Source organism: Sminthopsis crassicaudata, chromosome 3, assembly GCF_048593235.1.
Source record: "Sminthopsis crassicaudata isolate SCR6 chromosome 3, ASM4859323v1, whole genome shotgun sequence".
Classification (NCBI taxonomy): domain Eukaryota; kingdom Metazoa; phylum Chordata; class Mammalia; order Dasyuromorphia; family Dasyuridae; genus Sminthopsis; species Sminthopsis crassicaudata.
The window spans coordinates 586,475,322-586,499,438 of record NC_133619.1 but is presented as its reverse complement, the minus strand read 5'-3'; the positions used below and the strand labels follow the sequence as shown (position 1 = coordinate 586,499,438).

At 37.6% G+C, this 24,117-nt stretch overlaps 1 protein-coding gene across 1 annotated transcript in view; it reads left to right on the top strand.

The window, feature by feature from the left end:
- The window catches only part of CSMD2 (CUB and Sushi multiple domains 2), a 988,708-nt gene that overhangs the window by 404,416 nt on the left and 560,175 nt on the right, over window positions 1-24,117 (top strand). Inside the window, 2 exon segments of the mRNA XM_074305059.1 lie at window positions 20,262-20,397; window positions 20,399-20,467. Of these exon segments, the coding sequence (XP_074161160.1) occupies window positions 20,262-20,397; window positions 20,399-20,467 (205 nt within the window).

Here is a 24,117-nt window from a genome sequence, read left to right as displayed (position 1 = left end):
CCCTGGCACATAATAGGCACCATATAAGTGTTAGCTATTATTGTTATTATTATGACCAAATGAAATAATTGTAAAATAGTTAGCACAGTGCCTAGAACATAGTAAGCACTGTGTAAATGTTAGTTGTTGTTATTCACCATCATTAATTATGCCCTTATAGCAAACTAAGTTTGATTATAAGTTAAAATAACTCATTTGGACCCAACATCCCATTACTTAACTCAGTATAAAATTACTACAGCCAAACTTTGAATTTTACTGCTTTCTACTTCCCTCACACTCTCTTTAGACCCTCATCTTGATTCTATTCTAGATCCTGCACATACCTCTAGTTTTTCAGTTCTATAATCTGAATTCCCAGTAATTGATTGTAGTTTATCACAATTTAGTTTTTGCTTCCAACCTATACTGGCCCTTCCCAACTGCCATATTTCCTTCCCAAGTTCCCTACATTCTGTTCCTCAAATCCAGAAGGCATCTGCCAATGCTATGAAACCAAAGTCTATTACAAGTCCCAACCCAAGCTCTGTCTGGGGTTATAATCACCCTGCTAAACTTGAATGGAAAGAACGAGGAAACTTTAGAATCACAAATTATTTGGCCATACATGAATTTCTATATTTGTTTAAGGATTTAGTAATGAATTTGATGAGCTCTAGCTCCTAGCTCAAGTTAAAAAAGCAGCTGATGTTTAGTAAGTCCAGGCTAATGAAATCAGCATCTCAGAGCTAGAAGGGCACTTTGAGGTCATGTAGTCTAATTCCTGTTTGAGATGCAAACCCCCTCTTCAACTTCACTGATAAATGGTTGTTCAGTTTCTGAACTCTAGTAATTGGGAATAAACTAGCTACCAAGAAAAAAATAGCTCTAATTATGAGAAAGTTCTTCCTCATGTTCATCCAAAAGCTGTATCCTTATAACTTCAATCTCCTTCTGAATTCCAAATATAATAGGCATTTATTAATAATAATAATAATAATAATAATAATATCTTGGAGAAGAAAATGGCAAACCTCTTCAGAATCTTTGCCATGAAAACCCCATGGACAGCACTGGGCTGCTACAGTTCACAGTGTCATGAAAAATTGGACATGACTAAATAACAACAATATAATAATAGCTGATATTATTATACTGCAATAAGGTTTAGAAAATAGTTTTTGCATTTATTGACTTATTTCAGTCTTGCGAAAACCCTGTAAAATGAGTGCTTATCATTCCCATATTATAGATTAGTAAATTCAGTTTCAGGAACATTAAGTGATTTGCCCAGGATCACAAAGCTAGGAAGTGTTTTAGATGGAAGTCAAATTTAGTACATCCTGACTCAAAATCTTATCTTTTATCCAGTCTACTAGGAACCCTGTGATCAAGTGCTAGGTATAAAGAATAAAGAAAAAAAAACCGTCTATACATTCAAGGAACTTGTATTCTATTGGGTGATAAAATATTTACATAGAGAAGTAAATGCATATTAATTAATACAGTTAATTTAGAGTAGGGCAAGACTGGGGAATCAGGAAAAATCTGTTAGCCAGTCAATTATTCAATTGCCAAGCATTAAGTATGTACTATATGCCAAGCATTGGGATCTGGAGAAACAAAGACAGAAATGAAACAGTCTCTTATCCTCAAGAAACTTACATTGTATCAGGGAAGACACATGTGTGTATATATATATATATATATGTGTTTTATTGTTCGATCATTTCAGTTGTGTCCAATTCTTTTTTACCCCATTTGAGATTTCCTTGGCAAAGACACTGGAGTGGTTTTCACTATCCATCTCCACTTCATTTTACATATGAGAAAACTGAGACAAATGGGATTAAGTGACTTGCTTAGGTTCACACGGCTAATAACTGTCTGAAGTTGTATTTGAATTAAGATGCTCCAGACTCCAATCTCACTGTTCTATCCCACTGCACCACCTGGTTGTTGATGTTTACCTGTTGCTCTTGTCCAATCTCATTTGGGACTTTCTTGGTAATGCTATAAGAGTGGTTTTCCTTTATTTCTTGTCCAATTCATTTTATAGATAAAGAACTGGGGCAAGTGACTTGTCCAAAGTCACACAGCATCTGAAGCCAAATTTAAACTCAGGAAGATTAGTCTCTATCCACTGTACCACCTAACTACCCCAGCTGCCTATGTAGGAGTGTATGCAAATATATACAAAATAAACACAAGGGAGGGATACAATGCTGGAGAGTATCCCTTCAAAAGTACAGAAGCAAGTGACATGATGTGATTAGATAATATAAAACAGATCAGGCTTCATAATAATTATAAAGCACTTCATCTGGAAACAGATGTCAGGACAAGCCAGTGTTTCTAACCCTTTTCTTTTTCATGGTAAGGATCCTTAGCTTCAGCTGATCCTCATATGGCATGGTCCACAGGCCTTTCACTCTCCTGAGTGACCTCATCTGGACACTCTTTTGAAAATGTGGTCCTCAGAGCTTAATACAACATTATAGCTTTAGTCTGACAGCAGCATACCATGGTTAACATAGTCACTTTTCATTCTTTCAGATCAGGCTGTTGTGAGAACAAATATTGGTATTGTTGCCAGATTTACTCTCCACAGTAATATTAGGAAGACTGAAATTTTTCAACGCAGGGTGGGAGGGACATTAAAAAAGTCTGCAGAAGTCTGTGGTATGTTTTATGTGTCATTGGAGTTGTTAGAAATTGCCTGAGCTTCAGAGGAACAGTTTAGGACAAGTAATGTTTGTGTTGTCGCAGGAGGTGTGATATATGAATGTGAGTGGCTGAGAGCTCTTGCTTGGGCTCCTCTATTAAAAGTTTGATAGGGGTGAGGGGAGAGGGGATATGTACAGTTGTAGAGCTTGTGTCCTTATTAACTCTACCAGATTCCCAGCCTCTTACAGAATTGTGGAACAAGGAATGACAAGAGCTATAAGATCAGATTCTAATTCGTGGGCAACTGGGCTTGCCTCCAGATTTCTGTCTCTGAAGGCAAGTGCCCCAGGGGACACTGAGACATCTAGAAGTTTCCATCCATTATGCTTCTGCTAATGCAGCAGAAGATTAAATTAACTTTTTTGTCTGCTGCCTCATGTTATTGACTTATATGGAGTTTGTATCCACTAAAATCCACAAAAACTTTTTATATGTTGTCTGCTATGACTCTCCCATCCTATTCCTTTGCGCCTTAAAAAAGCAACTCAGGTTTCCTTCTATTATATTTCATCTTATTAGATTTGATTCCGTGTTCTAGCCTGTTGAGAGCTTTTTGGATTCCAATCCTCTACCTCTTAGCTTTGAGCCATCTTCAAACCTGGGGAGCATATTATCTATCTATTCTTTCATTTAAGTCACTGATACAAATGCTCAACTAACTAGCCAAGATTTAGAAGGGACATGATATCTGTCTTCATTTATTTGGAGGGCTGTCATTTGAGAGAACAATTACAGACTTGTTTTACTTAGCAGCAGAGGGCAGAACTACGGTAGGAGCAATGGGTAGAAAAAAAGCAGCTTTTAGCTCCATGTTAAGAGAGAATTTTCTAAGGATCAGAGTTGTTCAAAAGTTAAAGGAGCTAGCTACTTGGAGAGACAATAAGTTCCCTATCAGTGGAGTTCTTTATGTGGAAGCGGAATGACTGTTGTCAGGAAAGCTATCAGGAACATTATTACCTGACATGTTTGATACATGTGTGTGTGTTTCTGTTTATATTGTTCTCATCAATAGAATGTAAGCTTTTTGAGGACAGGGACTATATTATTTTAGCTTTTCTATCCCCAGAACCTAGCACTACTGGCATAATAAATGCTTATTGATTCATTTATTAATTTCTCTCCCAAATAGAATGGCAACTCCTTGAATGCAGGGATTGTTTCATCTTTGTTTTCCCTGTACATAGGACAGTGCTTGGTACATAGTAGACACTTAATAAATACTTGTTGACTAATTAATTCATTGATGCTTGTTTGAGGGATTTATATTTAGATACAGATTAGGATAGATCATCTCTGAAGTCCTATTCTATCTCTGTTTCTCAGATGGAAATAGCTTCTTTGTTCATAAACACATACCTACTCTCCATTTTTCCAGGCCCAATTCTCTGGCTAGCATCACTCCTGCTCAAAAAACGGATACTACTTTCTCTTATACTTGGTACTTCCTTGCCCTCTTGGATCTTGCCCTCTACCTATATACCCATCAGTGTCAGTGCTGTCTGCTCCCCTCATGGGTATGGGAACTCTGATTGATAGCTGAGAATGAGAGATATGTCTTTCTTGCTTGTTTCCAGTGCACAAGTGACAAAGTCGAGCTTTCTCATCACTAACCATGGCACTAAGTATCCTTCATCAGTATCAAATGAGTTCATAAGTCTAAAGTGCTTAGCATAATGACTGACACATAATAGGCACTTAATAAATGCTTATTTCTTCCTTCCTGGCTCCCTCCCTCTCCTCATCCAAAGTCCTAAAGGGCCTGTGTGCTGGTTAGTATGGGCTTATCTGAAAGTCTGTTGCTATATGACTCCCTATCTGAAAAAGGTTCTTCCTAAATTGTCCAGGCAGACCTTTGTCTGATCTCTATTATGTAACTAAAAAGAACCACAGATTCCTATTATCTCAGTGTTGAAAAGGATCTCAGAGAACTCCCATTGCAGCCCATACCTGAACAAAACCTGCCTACATTACCTCCAAATAGTCACCAAGTCTGGGCTTAATTGTTTTGTTTCTCTTCCCAGATTATTTTTACCTTGAGAATACAATCCTTCCTTTGCAACAACAACAACAGCAAAAAAAAAAAAAGAAAAAGAAAAAAAAAAAGTCTGGGCTTAAAAGTCTCCCGTGAAAGTGGACCTCTTGAACAAGCCCACTCTACTTTTACAAAAATCTGATGAGAAAGAAGCAGTTTCTTCTTCCATTATTTCTACTCATTAAAATGAGGGTTGAGATCATAGAAGACTGTGAATAGTGATTTCATGAGTTCTCTGAAGTTTGTGAAGCTCCCTGAAAAAATAGAACCATAGATCAGACCTAGAATGGAACTCAAGAGTTTATCAAGCCCAATCAATTAATTTTCTAGAGCAAGAAACCAAAAATCAACCAGATCAAGTGATTTGTCCAGAATCATCCAGCTAAGGGGCCATCTCATATAATTCTCATTTTAATAAGATATTAACTTTTTCAGGGCAGGCTCTATTTCATTTACTTGTGATAGCTGGATCTACTATAGTGCTTGATACATACTAGGTGCTTAATAAATACATATTGATTGATTGATTGATAAGGAACCTGAACTCTAGAGAAATTAAGCAATTTGCCCAAGTTCATATGGGTACTTAGTGGCAGATCTGAATCCAGATTCTCTGAGATCAAGTTCAGCCCCACCTCCATTATACCATGGTGTGATTATAAGGCAACTACTATGGAAGATATAAAGTTTAGCATGGCAGGATTTGATTAGTGTCGTGGTTTGTCTTTTCTAATGCCCACTGGTTTGTGGAAGAAACGCCATACTAAGCATGAGTCATAGCCCTAACATCTACAACTGACCTCTTTAAAACTTGGCACTGAATTGTGACTGCCAGGCTAGTAGGATGATTTGTGCTGAAAGCCTATGGGGGGAATGCCACATCCATCCAAGAATACTGGGCTCTCTGGTGACTGAAGGTGGCAGATTTGGGGCTGAGGACCAAGGGGCAGCCTTAAGAAAAGGTAGTCAAGCACAAGGGTAGGGTGTAGGAGCAACTAGGTGGTGAAGTAGATAGAGTGCCAGGCTTGGAGTCAGGAAGACTCATCTTCATGTGTTTAAATCCCTTCTTGGATGCTTAGTAGTTGTGTGATCCCAGACAAGTCACTTAATCCTGTTTGCCTCAGATCTTTGTCTATAAAATGAGACAGAGAGGAAATGCAAACTACATCAGAATCTTTACCAAGAAAACCCCAAATGGGGTCAGAAAGTGTCAGACATGATTGAAATGATTGAATAATGAGAGGAAATTAAAGTGTACTCTTAAGAAATGATAGTCCAAAGTATGGGGATGTATACCAGATTAAGTATGGACTCCATCCCTATACAGTTCCAGGCTCATGGGGAGATCTTAGACCTAGAAATCTCTATGATCTCTGCATGACCTTTTTCCATCTACTGGTCTAGCATGATCATGTACACAAAATTGTATATCCTAAAGCCAACCTAGCTATTGCTGAAGAAGGTTTTTTTACTCAATTAAACCTGGGGAGTTGTACCAATAGGAAGTAGTGACAGAATGTCTCCTATCATGACAGATATGCTATTATGTACCCTCAGCTCATAACCTTATTGGAGCAGCTGAGTCAAAAAGGAACAGACCCAGAAAGTCCTGGGACTCCTACAGTCCTGACTCATTCAGCAACTCAAAGACTGAAGCATTGGGAAAAGAGACCATATATAGATTTGTAGATAGAAAGCTGAAAGGGACATCGATGAGCATCTAATCTAATCTCTCAATTTATAGTTGAGAAAGCTAAGGCTCAAATCAAGCCCAAATGTCTAGGGTCACATAGCTGAAAAGTAGCAGAATCAGGATTCAAAACCAGGCCTCTCAATCCAGCGTTCATGCTATGTATGTTTCTGCTAATATAGCCTATATCTGACATACTACACCACCTCCAAGTCTCTACTCTTGCAATGGGTTTATCTATCCATCTAGGCTTTTTGGATTTCATTTGTCTGAAGAAACCCTGGTTCTGATCAAGCATGAATGGTTTTGATTACTAGCTCACATCAAGGCTACTCTCATAGAAATACATGGACCATTGACTTGGTGGGCTGCCATGTCTTGGAATGAGCATCACCACTGCCACTTCCCATAGGCACACTAATACATGGTTGGTGGAGCTATAAATTGATCAAACCATTCTAAAAGAAATTTGGAAATATATTTTAAAAGTCACTAAACTCTTTGTATCATTTGATTCATTAATTTTATCATTAGGCCTAAATCCCAAAGACACCAAAGAAATAGGAAAAAAGATTCATAAGTAGAAAAGAAATGAGAGTGGAACCTATCAGTTGGAGAATGCTTGAACAAATTATGGTGAATATAATAGAATAGTATTGTACCTTAAGACATGATTAAAGGGACAGGTTCAGACAAACTTGGGAAGACTTGTATGAATTAGTGCAATGAGCAGAACCAGAACTATACCCATGCTAGCTAGCTCCATTAATAAGAAATGAATTGTTGTTATGCCATAACAACATTAAAAGGATAAAGAATTAAGAAAGACTTAAGTAACACTATAATCAATAATTATTTTAGCAAACTATGAATCTTCTAAGAGTGAAATGTTATATATTATGAGACAAGAATTTTTCATCCATGATCAGGTTAGGAAATTTTTTGCTTAACTATGTATATTTGATAATTGGAATTTGCATTTCTCTTTGAGTTTTGAGGAGTTTGAAAGAAAAAAAATGGAAGGGAGGGATGTAGCAATAGACTTATCAAAAATGGAAAGAAAAAAAATAATAAACGGGTTAACAAAGCACAAAGAAAGAAGGAAGATCAATAGGAAACAGACAAGCAGGAAAGTTTTGAGAGTAACATGTTGCATGTGTTGTGTATTTAGAAAGAAAGTAAATTATATGTCATGGTACAGAATCCCAGCTACATATATAGTACTCTTTATTTGATCTGCTCTATATATGAAAATGCTCATCTTATATGATATTTGTTAAATTAAGAATAATAAAATGTAAAGCACTGTTCTTTCCCCATCATCTTCAGTAGGAATTCTTTTTTCCCTGCCTACATGAGTACTTTCTTGATCAAGGGAACTGTGTATGATGTGTTCTGATGCTGGGAGCTTGGAGGACTTTCTTATTAATGGAACTAGCTTGCTCTGGTCAGTAGGCAGTGATTGATGATGCTTGGTTCACAGAATATATCTGAGATGATACTTAGTCTGAGACCGCCTTAATTAGAAGAAAGGAAGAATAATGAAGGAAGCTACTGGGGAAAAAATGAAAACAAAGTCAATATCATGAGGAAGTCATGTATGAGTCTTTTACAAAAAAATTCTGAACCCTAGCTATGGACTAGGACTTTATCCTTAGTCTATTCCATTCCCTTCCTTGGAATCTACCTCCTTATAAAAAAGTCCCTTACTGTTTGAGCAATGTCCTATCCAGGAGACTAATGTTCACTTTCTCCAGAGGGTGGGCTAGCGATCTCAGTTATTCCATTTAATGTCAAAATGGCTAATGGCAAGATTACTTGCAATAATGAGCTAGTTTGGGGAGACCTGGCAAGCAGCATGATGGAAGCATGGTCCCTCATTGTTGTTAACCTAGAAATCTTTGCTTATAGGGAACTGACATTTACAAGCTTCCCATTTGTCTAGTGGAGGTTCAGAACGCCATTGCTGATCTCGCAGGTTCTGTTTATGGTGAAGCTTGTTCACATTCAAATGAGACAAGCAGTGGGTGTCGGAGATGTCAGACTTCACAACCTCACACTGTCCGCACACTACACACTATCTGGAATAAAAATATAGATGTACTTGTGAAGTCAGAACAGGATTTCACACCAGGTGAAGCAAAGGAGAGCAGTCTCTATCTCCCCCTACCAATTTCCTTTGCAAATGATATTCTAATATTGTGGAAAATATCTTGTATGTGGAATGAGAAGATAGACTTTAAGGTCCTGGTTCTGTCACTTAGTACTCATCCTTAACAGATCATTTGACCTCTCTGGACTTCAGTTTTCTCCTCTACAAAATGGGCTAGCTGACCCCTAAGGGTTCTTCAACTTTAAAATCATAATCCCAAGTCCTCTAGGATAGTCAGGCTGGGCAGAAAGGATCATAAGATCAGAGTCACAACTGGAAAGGACATCTGGAAAAGGAAAAGATGCCAAAAGAGAATAAATGACTGACATAGGGTCATAAAGATAGTAAAGATAGCTTAGGTGGGATTGGATACCAGATTCTCTGGATTCCACATCCCACACTTTCTATTATACCACCTTGTTTCCTTGTTTCTCCAAAGCTTTCTTATGCACTTACTTTGATACTTAAGAGATTTAAATGGATCTCTTGATTTCCTTCTTCCACCAGTGCAAATTGCAGTCCCTCTATGATTTCTAATCCTGAACAACTCTTAGTTACATTTTTCTATAAAAACTATGTAGAATATCAGCTGAGCTTATCTGAGGTTTTCCTCTGATTCTTTTAGCATTCAGTACAATAGAAAGTGTGTTGTTCTTGGAGTCAGAGTCAATTCTCTTCTCAGACACTTATTGACATTCTCTGTGGCTATATATTCTTCCTCCTCAACTCTACCTATTGACCTTCCTGGCTTTAACTCGTAACTAAAATTCCATCCTTTACCCTAATCCGTCTTAATTCTAGTGACTTCTCTATTTAGTATTTGTAATTTGCTTTGTAAATTTTCATTTTCATGTTTTCTTCTACATAAAATTATAAACTCCTCAAGGAGCCTCTTTTTGTATCCCCAGAGCTTAATGGTATCTGACACATAGTAGATACTTAATTGATTGATTAGTTGGTTGGTTGCTTGGCTATTGCCCTTTGAATGCTTGTGATCTTGGTTCTTCTTAGATTCTCCTATTATATGACTTGATATCATAATTTCCAAAATTTGGAAACAATGCTAATAATATACAACTTTACAAATGCCTTTAGTGAAAGTTCATCTTCCAACTCTGGTTCCAGATTGTTGTCCATCTGCAGCATTTATTTTAGATATTCATAAATATATATGCACCGACTTAACAATCTACTTGTTAAGTTGTATGGCTTAGTTTTCATAGTATTCATTTTTCATCCACTTTGTAAATGTAAATGTAAATGGATAAACCAAACTCTGTAAAATTACTCTTGGACATTTTCAGAACCTCCTCATTATAAGGAATTGTTCATAGAATCAGATAATTGAATCTCCTCATCATAAGGAATTCTTCATAGAATCAGACAGTTGAAAGGACCTCAGAAACCTATAACATCCAGAACAATTGGTCATCCAGACTTTAATTGACAGCTTCCAATGAGGGAGAATCACATGCATTTCACTTTTGTATACCTCTTCGAGATTAAGCAGTGGTTTCCTTATGCATTCCACAAATTGATCCTGGTTCTACTCCCTAGAGTCAGAGAATTAACATAAATCCCTTTTCTATGTGATTGCTTTTCAAATACTTATAAACAAAAATCTCAAGTCATTTCTCCTTGAGATTAAACATCTCCAATTCCTTTATTAATCATCATAAGACTCAGTCTGAATTCCCTTCCCTATGACAATCCTCTTCTTCTGTATATTCTCCAGTTTAGAAATATTCTTCCTAAAATTTGGTATCCGGAATTAAACACAGTGCTTTAGCTTGGATCTAATCTGCACAGAGGACAGGAGAATTATTTTTTCCCTGTGTTCAATATTCTCTACCTTATTAGGATCTAGTTGCCTTATTATGCAACTGACTAAAACTGAGTTTGCAGCATGGGGCAGCTAAGTGTTACAGTTGATAAGAGTACCATTCCTGAAGGGAGGAAGGCTCGTCTCCTGAGTTCAAATCCAGCCTCAGGTATTTACTAGCTTTGTGACTCTGGGCAAGTCACTTGACTCTATTTGCCTCAGTTTTTGTATCTGTAAAAATGATCTGAAGAAGGAAATGCCAAACCATTCTGTATCTTTCCCAAGAAAATTATAAATGGAGTTATGAAGAATCAAACATAACTAGAAGATGACTTAACAATTCTCAGATCTTTTAAGTTGAACTGTTCCTTCATCTTATACTTGTGAAGCTGATTGTTTTTTTAAATCCAAGTACAAAATAAATCTTAAATTTAACCTGATTAGGTTTCATCTTACTACTTTTGGTCCATGTTCTATCCTCTGTCAAGGCATTTCAGAATTTGAGCTCCATCATCCAGTGCATTAGCTATTTCAGTTAGCTTTTAGACCTTTCCCATTTGATCCAGATATCCAAGTCACTGATAAAGGTATTTAACAGCCTTGGGAATATAACACTAGAGATGTTCTTCCATATTGGCCTTCCAACATTAATACTCCAATTTATGTCTGGTTCTAAATTCATCTAACTGTGCTTTGGTTAGTGCCTATGGAGAGGAGGATAGTTCACTGGGCCTGGAGTCAGGAAAACCTACGTTCAAATCCAGCCTCAGAGACCTACTTAGCTATGTGATGCTAGATAAGTCGCTTAACCTTGGTTTGCTTCAATTTTTTCAACTCTAAAATGGGGATAATAATATTACCTGTTCCCAAGATTGTTGTTATAATCAAATGAGATATTTGTAAAGTGCTTACTTAGCACAGTCCTGATAAATGTCAGTTGCTTTTTAGACGTGTCTGAATCCTCATGACCCTATTTGAGATTTTGTTGGTTTGTTTGTATAAGCAAAGATACGGAAGTGGTTTGCCATTTTCTTGTCAAGCTCATTTTATAGATGAGGAAACTCAGGCATATAAGGTTAAGGGACTTGCCCAGAGGCACATGGCTAGTAAGTGTCTGAAGCCAGATTTGAACTAAGGAAGGTGAGATTTCTTGATTACAAGCCTGACTTTCCATCCACTACTGCCCCCAATAAATAGTGTTTAATAAATGCTTGTTTCCCTTTTTCTTACTTCTAAAGGAATTCCTTGAAAGATTTCAGTATAGACTTTATTAAAATATTGGTAAATTATAAGTGGAATAATGAATAGAGTGCCAGGCCTGGAATCAGGAACACTCAAGTCACTTAATCTTGTTTGCCTCAGTTTTCTCATCCGTAAAATGAGCTGGAAAAGGAAATAGCAAATCACTGTAGTATCCCTGCCAAGAAAATCCCAAATGGAGTCACAAAGAATCAGACATGACTGAATTGACGGAACAACAAAAATCTCCCAAGGTGGTTTTGATGATCAAATGAGATAATATTTGTGAAGTGAAGTGCTTAGCATAGAACTGATAAATAGTAAGTGCTTAATAAATGCTTTTTTTCCTTTTTCCTTTCTTCTACAAGAATTCCACAAAAGACTCTTTTACATACTTCATTAAAAAGTTGATAAGCTCTGCCTAAAAATTTTCCCTGATATACCAATAAACCTGTCAAAAAAAAAAAAAAAAGGAAATAATATTAGTCTGGTCTGAATTGATTTATTGAAAATACATTAGTTTCTTTTTCTAGTTGTTAATGAACCATCCTTTTAATAATGTCTTCTAAAATATTATCCCATAAATTAAAACAAAATTCACTGGTCTGTAGTTTGTAAGCTTTACTTTTTTTTCTTCCTTTTTTGGAAATCTCCATCCTATAGCATCTTTTCCATTCTCTGTGACCTTTCAAAAATTGTTGATAGTTGTTCAGGAATCCTTTCTTCTGATTCTTAAAGAAAACTGCCATGCAGTTTACATGAGCCTCATGACTTCCAAAGTACCTTTCCAGGCTTATTTATTCCTCTTAATGACTGTAATGACTCTAAAAAACCTGAATCCATGTCTTCCTTTACACAGGCTGCATGCCAAGACTAGAATACACATTTTCCTTGTTTCTCCTTGGAATCTCCAACTTCATTTAATGCTCAAATGCTACCTTCCTCTACAAGAGACCTCTCTCATGATTCCCCAAATACTAGAGCTGCTATGCATTTGTTCTTAGACTACAAACTTAGACTAAGAACTGTTACATTTTTGTCTTTGTATTTGCACTTAATACCTAGAACATAGTAATCATTTAATAAAGGTGTGTTGATTGATGGATTGTGGACTTATCAAGGACATTTAGATACTTTCTTACTATCTAGCAGTTATTTTGCATTTCAAGCTCCTGTTGGTCATTTATTTTTCTTTTTCTCTGATTCTGTTTGGAAACTTGATTTGGAAACTTGTTTGGATTCTAGTTGGAATTCTTCATGACACTGATGAACACCTTAGGTGAACATATGTTGAATTGTTTTATGCTTCACTTGATGTCAATACTCAGTGGATTGTAGAACAATGTTATGTCTATAGTCACATCTGTCATAGAATCTTGTATAATTTAATATATGTAGAAGAGAAAGTTTGAAGAATCTTCAAAGGTGCATTTTCCTGCTAAGTCTATTGATTTTTAGAAACTAATAAATATTAGATGCATCAGTATTTTATATTTTCCATGCCTTTAAACCAATTACATGACCAGAAAGATGAGATCTGCTACAGATAATTATTGGAAAATCTAATATATTTCCTTCCCATGTTTTCATCAAATATACCTTCCATGCATGCATAGACCCTTCTCAATATGCTTTATGGCACTGGAAAATAAACATATTGGCTAGTAGTTGCTGATGGTTTCTTTGTTATGTTTTGGAGGTGGGTAGCCATCATATCTGTGATCTTTTCCATTCTTTTGGAATCTTTTTATCTTTGAGACATTTTAGTATTCAATCAAAATTTATCTTTAAAATGGTGACATCTCCACCATCCTAACCAGTCTTAAGACCATGATGCATTCATCATTCTAGCAGAGGACAGGGGAGGGGAGGAGCCTGGCAACACGGTCAAGTACAGCTTCTCAGACCCATGGCAATGGCAGACAAATGGAGCACAAAGGAGGGATGGGCTGGAGGAAGAAGATGATGTGGGGCTTGTTTAAAACAGAAAACATATCAGATCTGTATGTTCCTTTCCCCAGATGCAGATTTTCTCTTTGTCTATAATCAGGACCAGCTGCCCTTTCCAACTTAGTCTTCTTAGGTACCATTGCTTACTTCTACACATAGCACATCAAGAGGTGGTAGAGCCTAAGAAAGGCAATGTGATGTGGTACTTAGAGAGCTGGCTTTAGAGTTTAAGAGGAATAGGTTCAACTCCTATTTCAAATACTTACTAAATCTGTAGTCCTGAGCACCCTTAGTCTCATTGAAACTCAAGTTCATCAAATACTAATAATACCTACATCACAGCATTTTATGAGGCTCAAATGAGTATTTTTCAAAATTCAAAAAAGCTTTGTATGAATGCTAATTATTATTATTATCATATGTCATGATAAATTACAGTAGAAGCAGAGGAAAATATATTTCAAATTTTGTACTTCCAGCTTCATTCAATAAATTAATTCAATAAACATTAAGTACCTACTATGTGTCAAGAGCTGTTCTAAGGATTAGGAATACAAATAAGAAAGAGAAAAAACAGTCTCTGTCTTTACAAGGAGTTTATATACAATGATTTCATCTACTAGTCAAGATTTTCTCCTTGCCTGCAGTTTTACTCTTTTGTCAGATGACACTGCCCAAAATTTTCGTTCTTGCACTTCTGCAATAATTTGCAAATGAGTGTGTCTAAACTGGTACTTGCCTTGGCTATAGTGCTTGTGTGCATGGCAAGAAAAATAAGTGTTTGTTGGTTAAGGTAAATTCTACAGTCTTTTGACCTCCCTGTGATGCTGACTGCTTTACATCACTTAAAACCTTCTAAGGAATGGTAATAATGAAATTCAATAGATTTATTGTTTTCCTTTTCTAGTTTTTCAGAGTTGACAGCTTGTTTTAAAAGGTCAGGGCAAAGCTGCTATAATCTCACATGACATCTTCTCATCTTTATGCTTTCTCCTCACTTGATATTGATTTCGACCTCTGCTCTAACAGGTTTATGATCTGACTGAGTGTAGCTGATTTTGAAATGGCTGCTGTATTTGGAAACAGCCATTTACTGTCTTTTAAGTAAGCAAGATAGTTGATTTAATTTTCCATATTTTGACATGGCTAAAGAATCTACCATCAAATGTCCAACTAACTAATAATTTGCTTTTCCACATCTGCCAGTCATTGGACACAGCAAATTCATCTTGTCCCCAGGACTGTATTTGAAGGCTTTTAGCTTAGTAGGACCTGTCTCAGCTAGCACTTCATTGGTATAATTTTTGAGAACCCAGAGACACAAAAAGGCAGTAAAGTAGATGACTCTCTTCTTAGAGAAAGTATTTTTTAAAAATTCTTTATTATTAGCCTTTTATTTTCCAAATATATGTAAAGATAGTTTTCAACATTCACCCTTGCAAAATCTCCAAATTTTTTCCCTCCCTTCCCCTCCCCCCTCCCCTAATCAGCAAGTAATCTAATATAGGTTAAACATGTGCAATTCTTCTAAACATATTTTCACATTTATCATGCTGCCCAAGAAAAAATAGATCAAGAAGAAAAAAATGAGAAAAAAGCAAACAACAACAAAAAAGGTGAAAATACTATGTTATGATCCACATTCAGTCTCCATAGTCCTCTCTCTAGATGAAGATGGCTCTCTCCATCATACATGTATTGGAATTAGCCTGAATCACTTCATTATTGAAAAAAGCTAGAGTTGATCATCACATAATCTTATTGTTGTTGTGTATGTTCTCTTGCTTCTATTCGCTTAATTTTTCATCAATTCACGTAAGTCTCTTCAGGCCTTTCTGAAATCATCCTGCTGATCACTTCTTATGGAATAATAAAATTCCATTACATTCATATACCATAACTTATTCAGCCATTCCCCAATTGATGGACATTCACTCAGTTTCCAGTTCCTTTCCAATACATAAAGTGCTGCTACAAATATTTTTGCACATGTGGGCTCTTTCCCCTTTTTTATGATCTTTTTGGGATACAGGCCCAGTAGAGATACTGCTGGATCAAAGGGTATTCCAAGTTTGATAGTTCTTTGGGCATAATTCCAAATTGCTCTTGGAGAAAGTATTTTAAGACTTTTGATCTTTTTGACCTTAAAGAGTTGATAATCTACTAGAGATAATAGGTATAGAAAATCCTTTATGAAAATTAAAATCATGGAATGACAAAAGTTTGAAGAGATTTTAGAGATGACCTAGTGCCATTATCTTCCCCCTCTAAAGAGGAAGAGAGGAAGACAAAGAGAACAAGAATTATAATTTCTATAGTGCTTTAAAATTTACAATTAACTTTACAACTATTATCTTACTTTATTCTCAAAACAACTTTGGGAGATTTGAGAGAGCTGCTATTATAAATGAGGAATCAGAGTCACACAGCATACAAATTGAAACTCAGGTTTTCCTGAGTCCAGGCCTAGAGCATAATTCACTGAATCACTTAGCTGATGCTTCTGTTATTTTAATGCAAATGTTTCCCAATTCTGTCTTCAACTGTAATTTCCAGAGTCACCTTTCCAACTATTTATAAGACATTTTCACCTCAATATCCCACTGTCCCAAGAAACTCAGCATGTCCCAAACAGTTTCATTAGCATAGCATGTTCCTTCTTCTGCTTTCACTATTTATGCTAGCTGTATGACGCCTCTGTCTAGTCTACCATACTCAAATCTTTAGTCCTTATTCTTACTCTGACATTAGAACAGTTAATTAATCAATAAACAAACATTTATTAAGCACCTAATATGTGCCAGGAATTATATCACATGTTGGTCATACAAAAAGAAAAGTCAGAAGGCTCTTGCCTTTTAACAGTATACATCCAATCATCCTAAATCTTACCCTTCCCCCATAGTATCCTCATGTCCATCTCATCTTCTCTACATGCTCTATAATAAACTCAGGACTAGTTCCTGCTACCTGGATGAGGATAATAGCTTTCTAAATGGTTTCTCAGCATGTCCATTCCAATGCAGTCTGCAATGCTACTGACGTCATCTTCCCAAGTCATAATTCTGCCTCTCCCCAGAAATCATAAATTACTCTACTTCATGTACTAGGGAAAAAAAAAATCCTTCTAATCCAAGGCTATACATAATCTATCTAGTCTTGTCTCTGACTTTTCTCTTATAGGTACTCTATGTTTCAGTCAACTAATAACCAGCTCCACATACTTTACCAGGATTCCCCACATAATGTTTCCTTTTTCATAACATCTTCCCATTCTTTCTGCCTATTGGAATCCTTCAAGGTCCAACTCAAAAGTCATAGCCTCTGTGAGCCTCTTTACTGAATCTATCAGCTGGAAATTGAGTTCTTCCTCCTTTGAATTCAAAACACTTTGTGCTTCTTTTAAACCCTCCCATATCCTATTTTGTGTCTTAAGAGTAAGTAAGTATATAATACTTTGAAAATTGCAAAGCTTTTCCCGTAGGATATCTCATTTGATCTTCACAACAACCCTGTGAGGTAGGCCGGTCTATTATTAACCCCAGTTTATGGATGAATAAACTAAGACAGAAAGGTTAAGTAACTTTCCTAGGATACCTAGGAGGTATCTGAGGCAAAATCTGAACTCAAGCCTCCCTGACTCAAATCCAACACTTCTGACTATCTTTTTATGTTATATGTGTCTTATCTCCATGATTAGATTATAAGCAACTTGAGTTCATAGGCTGTTTTACTTATCTTTATGTATTCCCCAGATCTCATCCCTATCCCAGAGGCCAACAGAGTAGGGACTTAGTAAATATTGAGTCTCTGAATTTACTGGAGAGATTCTTATGTTAGTGTATTTAGGCTGGATTGCACAGGTAAGAGTCTGGAAGAAAAGAGATCAATGAAGAGGTTATTAACATAGACTAGGTGAGACGTATTGAGGACCTCAATGGAGTGGTGACAGTAAAATAGGAGAGCAGGAGACATTCAAGAGATGGCTTATGGGCAGAATCAATAGTATATGGTCATTGATTGCTTGTAGGCTATGAGGGAGAAGGAATCAAAGTTTATTTGATAAGAAATAAAATAAATAAAATAAAAATTGCTGGTCTGACTGACTAGGAGGATAGCAGTTTCTGGTGTTCAGGTCACAAGGGATACAAAGATATAAAGGGATACATAACATTCCATCACTACTCAAACTAGGTAAGAGCATGGCTTTGTCCCATGGTACCAGTATTCCTAGGGTGCACTTCTTTATCATTGCTAAAGTTTATCCTACTATTCTCACTTTACTATACTCTACATGTCCTGACAGGCCCCCAGAATCCTCTTCACTCCCCAGAATCATCTCATTGTGGCACATCTTTCTCAGAAGTCACGTTGTCATATTCCCTCTATTGGGGTGTCTATTCCCCACCTGCTGCCTCCAAAACTCTGTCTCCTTCAGACAGTCGGAGAATTGGGGATCATCAGTAATGCTGTGAGGCAAGGAGAGAGGCTCTTCAAGTGGCCCTGGTCATTTTGTTTTATTTCTCAGAGTATCAACAAATGACTTTGTTTCAGACACAAGAATTTCTAACTACAATTCTGTACACAATGCCTATTCTTCATGAATCTACAATCTAGTTAGAGAGATGGAATAAATATACCTGAAACACAGATCAACAACAAGCATTAAATAACAGGAAAAAAACAATATTACATGAGATATCATTGTGCCATAGGCAGCAAGTATTAAATGTCTAAGGCAGACTTTAAGTGTTGAGTTCAATAAAAGGGGAAATTAATGTAAGTGAGGTAGTCAGTGAAGACCTCAAGAGGGTGGACCTTGGTGGACAAAGGAATATTTGGAGAGTCAGAGAACTAGAATAAGGTATGAGTCAGAAAGGACACTATGGACCAAGGTCCTGAGTGGAGTGGGCAGTAGGCAAAGACTGTTTGTAGGGTGGAGGGACATGGGCAGCTACACAGCTCCTTCCTCCTCCCTGTGTGAGTTCCAGTTTCTGCATGGAGCAGTGACTCCTCATGCATGAGACTTCTCTTGACAGCTTCTAGGCTGGAGTGGCAACAAAACAAATGTAAAGAGAAAACAAGCACTTTACAAGCATCCTTTAGAAGAGGTTGTCGCTGAGATTTGCAGAAACACTTCAGGCAGTGCTCACCAGGCAGGGGCCTCTTACTGCTCCCACAGCGCCCAGTTCCCATCCTCCTCACCAGGCAGGAGACTTTTAGCACTCCCATGGTACCTCACTCCCATCATTCTCCCCAGGCAGAAATGGGCTCTTCAGATGCACCAATTGTTGCTGTTGATTTCAAATTAAGCACCCTCTTTTCCCATACTCTACAGGGATTTCACCAAATTCAGCTCCATTGTCTCTGAGCAATGTTGGCCCACCAATGCCTTGTTACTATAAAGAAATGGGCCAGTTTTTAAGCCTATAATCATAGATTTTTTTCAGGAGTGGAAGGTATCTTTAAGGGATCTAGTATAACAGTCTCACTGGGTAAGGAAATTGTCCTCTCTGATCTCCCTGATAGGAGGTGATCCAACTTTTGCTTTTGTTTGTATTTATTTGCTTGTTGTTTTCCCAGTATATTGTAAGCTCCTTGAGGACAAAAAACTTACTTCTTTTTGTATCCCCGGTGCTTAGCACAGTGCCTGGCACACAGTAGGTGTTCAATATGTTTCCTATCTCCAGGGAAGAAACGCTTACTATCTGTTTGGCTCAGTACAGAGAACATTACATTTGAAAAATCTGGATTCAAATCCTGGTTCTATTACTTATTACTTATGTTGTAATATATTACTTTGGACTAGTCACTTTACTTCTCTCTACCCCAGTTTCCCAATCTGCAAAATGAAAGGGTTGGGCTAGATGATCTCCAAGGTTATGAATCTATCATCCTGCACTCTTCCAGAATAGCTCATTCTTATATTTATTTTGACCCTCAGTTTATCCCCTTGTATCTGTCACCCATGAGTCCTAGCTAAGCCATCTGAATCCACTTTCTCTTTCCTACAAAAGTTTCCTTCACATATTTGAAGACAAGGATTATCACACTCACACACACAAGCAACCACACACATGCACATATTCCATCTTTTTTCCCCACCTAGGTTTCACTACCTAGTAACATAGGTTCATTTGACTGCTATTTTCTAGAGAGCCTGGCTCTGTGGACAGATCTTATTTGGAATTTTAAACCCTAAAGGGAAGGTAGGAGAGACCAGATAGATTGATAAGAGATATTTTAGTATGATTGTGGAGTCTACTGACACCCTTTCCATCAGATAATGGGGGGGAGGGGGAGAGCTACAGGACACACCTGTTTCCATTCATTGGGCCAGCTCCAAAACCAAATTAACAAAATCCCTTAATATTCTCCTGCATCCCTAAACTCAGCAGGAGCTTCATAGTGCCCAAATCCTGAAAGTATCCTTGTTTGTTAAGGCTAAGAGTCCACCTGCATTGCCACACGCTTCAAGTGCTTGCTGAGTTGGGCATGGTTATTGCATTTCAAAATGTTTTATGGAAGTTACCAGCTATAAAATAAAATAAAAAAATGCTTTTCATAAGTCTGTATAAAATACTTCTACCCTAGACTCATAATTCACAGTGTGTATGATAAGGTGTGCTCTGCTTACTCACCAGACCTTGTATTGTTTCTTTGTCTGTAGCGGATGACGCCTGTGGTGGGACCTTGAGGGGCCAGAGTGGTATCATCTCCAGCCCGCACTTCCCCTCTGAGTATGGCAACAATGCTGATTGCACATGGACTATCCTCGCAGAGCTGGGAGACACCATTGCCCTGGTCTATTGACTTCCAATTGGAGGATGGTTATGACTTTCTGGAAGTCACTGGGACAGAAGGCTCCTCACTTTGGTAAGAGTGGTGCTTTTTTTTTTTTTTTTTTTTTTTTTTTTGGCCTTTTTCCTTCCCTCCATGATAATTTTTAACAGTGGAAATTTACTGCTCCCAGATCCCTAGTCTCCCTTGAACACTTGTACCTGCAGAGAAATGTCACGGCTGGCAGTTAGAGATACTATTAAAGTGTTCTAAGTACACGGTAATGAGAAATCACTGCATATTTTTTATAGCCCAGTTAAGTTTTACAGTGATTGGTGTCTGATTTGAAGCATGTCCTTGCTGAAAAATTTCAGGATGGTCTCCACTTGAGTAATTTGCTTTAAAAAAAAGAAAGGAGGGAAAGAAGGAAGAGAGAGAGAGAGAGAGAGAGAGAGAGAGAGAGAGAGAGAGAGAGAGAGAGAGAGAGAGAGAGAGAGAGAAGAGAAGAAGGAAGGAAGAAAGGAAGGAAGGAGAGAAGGGAGGGAGGGATACAGAAAGGAAGGAAGGGAGACAGAGACATAGAGAAACAAACAAACAAACAAATAAACAAAGAGAGGGAAGAAGGAAGACAGAAAGAAGGAAGGAAGGAAGGAAGGAAGGAAGGAAGGAAGGAAGGAAGGAAGGAAGGAAGGAAGGAAGGAAGGAAGGAAGGAAGGAAGGAAGGAAGGAAGGAAGGAAGGAAGGAAAAGAGGAAAAGAAAAAACAAAGAAAAAAAGGTAACAAAAGAAGTCTCAATCACTGAACTTGGAAAGGACTCTACTAAAAGAGTTTGGACTCTTGCCCAGATTCCAGAAAATACATTATCCCTTTCCATCAGCTTTTACACTTCTGGCAGGAATTTGAGGCTAAAGTGGTATTTGTTATAACCTCCAAAATGTTGAGCATGGAATTAAAGAGATAGCATATTACAGTGAGATCCATTCATAGGATCAGAGATTTGGAACTAGAAGGGACCCTAGAATTTACCTAATCTAACCTCCTCATGTCACAGATAAGGAAAGTGAAGACAAGAAGACTACATGGCTTGCTTATGGCGCACAGCTAGTAAGCAATCAAGCCAGGGTTCAATTTGACGTTTTAGGATTCTGATTTTAACCTTCTTCCCATTGTGCACAGAACCTTTTGGAAAGTGCTGTGAATTTGGATTCAGAGGACCTGGATTTAAATCCAGAGTAATATGCTTCTTACTTGGGCTGGGAAGTGGCACAGTGTCGTGTATTGGATTGGAAGACCCAAGTTGAAATCTTTCCTCAAGATGTTAACTAGCTGTGTGAGCCTGGTCAAGTTATTTAACCTCATCCAGCCTCAGTTTCCTCATCTATAAAATGGAGATAATAATGGCATTTACCTCCCAGGTTGTTAGAGGACAAAGTGCTTTGTAAACCTTAAACTACAATATAAGTGCTACCTTTAAGCATCATGATCCTTATCATCACTTGTGTGACTTTGGGTAAATCTTGTTACCTCCAAGTTTCTTCATCTGTAAAATGTGGGAATTGGTTTCACTGACTTCTTCCAATTCCATAACTATGTGACTGACAATGAATTGTCCCTCACCTTGGGTTTGAGAAGGCAGAGCTCACTCCCTTTCCTAATCATCTCTCATTCCTACCAGGATCAATTTCCTACCATTTCCTCCTTGATAAAGTGGGGATCACTATTTTTACCTTAAGAATTCATAGCATTATCATCTGAGGCAATCAACCAAGATAGGGTCACAATAACAATAGGCAAGTTAGGGATGCAAACTATGCAGTGCATTGTAAATATAAAGAGTGTCAAGACTAATAAATAATTCAGACTGACTTCTGGAACATAGTGCTGGAGACCAGAGGCATCCAGCATGCTGTGGGGAGGTTTACACTCCAACCAGTTAAAATGTAATTCATTGAAAAATACTTAACAAAATAAATAAAAAAATAAAAGAATATAGCTAATGTTCATTTGTGATTTTTTAAGTTAATGTGCAGCTGTATGGATCATTATTTACATTTTAATGGCCTTAGATTCTATTTGAATTTGACCCCCCTGCTACAGAACACAATACTAAGAGTTCCTTGAACTTGTTAAATGATAAGATTGTGGATTTAAAGACAGAAGGGTCCATCAAGTCTATCCCTCTCATTTTTCAGATGAGAAAACTGAGGGAAACAAAAATTAAGTGACTTGTTGAGAGTCACACAGCTAGGAAGTGTCTGACATAGGATTAAAACCTGTATGCTAATAATCTCTGCATCAAGTAGCTGCCCTCAATGCATAAAAGACGTTTGTCAAATTCAATCTACATCTATAGATTGCTTTAAGATTTCCAAAGTGTTCATTTGATCCTCACAATCCCATTATGAGATAAACATTTTAGCTCTGGATATATCATTTCAATAGAGAAGAGAATTCTCTTTACTCATGTTATTGTATGTGCCTATGAGAAAAATAGTACAGGTATAATTATATTCATTTTGCAGATAAGGAGTCTCTCAAAGAGATTAAGCGACTTTCCTAGTGTCACAGAGCTAAGAAGGTTCTGAAGTGAGTTCAGCCCTCTTTGGTCAGTTGTTCCTACCCTAGAACCATAAGAGTCTTTGATGCGGACTTGAAAGGGACCTTAGAGACCACTAAAGACAACCTAATCATTTCACAGATGAAGAAACTGAGACAAAAAAGTTAATTGTCTAGTCCAAAGTTAAACAGCTTTTAAGTGTTTCAGGTAGGATTTGAATCCAGGCCTTCCATACTCCCAAATCCAATATCCTTCAGTTCGTTGACACTCTTGATAGACCTCTCTTAGGGAAATGATCAGGCTCAGGCTCATCTGATTTGGGATGACTGAAGGACCTCAGTCTGTCACTTGATTGGGAGTTTTTAGCCCTTTCCTCACCCTCTCCTGATCCCTTATCTATTTGAACTTCAAGCTTGATTGCCTGTAGACCCTCAGTTCCCAGGTAAGACTCGACAAGTTGCCCAAATTTCTGAAGTGAAACAAATGTGAAAGAATGTGCCTTCTCCCATTAAGCTGCCTCAGTGGGGGAGAAATTAAATACAGGAAATCGTTAAGGGAGCTGCGCAGGAGTCCTCACCATTCACGGCTGGTGCCATCCCAGCAAGCCACACTGCGTTTGTTGTACTAATTTGTACTTGCATAGCAATTAGAGATAAATAACCTTTGAGTGCTAAGGATATATGTGTATGGGGAAGTAGCGATCGCCTGCTACCTGTGGTTTATGGATCCCCGGACCCCTCTGAAAATCTGAAGCTGCTAGTTTATGAGTATACTGTTTTTATTAGCATACATTATAGCAGTTTCGGGAGACCATTCCTTTGGAACCATTCTATGTGGTGCTGAGGAGTAGAAAAGAAAGATGACATGTCCTGTTAGTAGCAGATAAATTTGGACAATTGGACACCCCTTCATCTATCAACAAGACACCTGCTCTCGTGGGGAGCAAAAACAATTATGGCATTGAGGAACACAACAGCTACTGTTTTCTCATGGTTTCAGAAAGTGGCAAACTCTCTGGGCAAGATCCTTCAGGACCAAGATAGGACAGTCCTTTGGTTTCTGATTTTGGAGGTGGGATAGGGCACACATTTGCTCAGGATCCCACAGCCAGTGTTTGTCAGAAACAGAATCTGTGCCCAGGTCTTCCTCACTCTCATGTAGTCTCTCTCCACTGTACTGTGTTGTTATG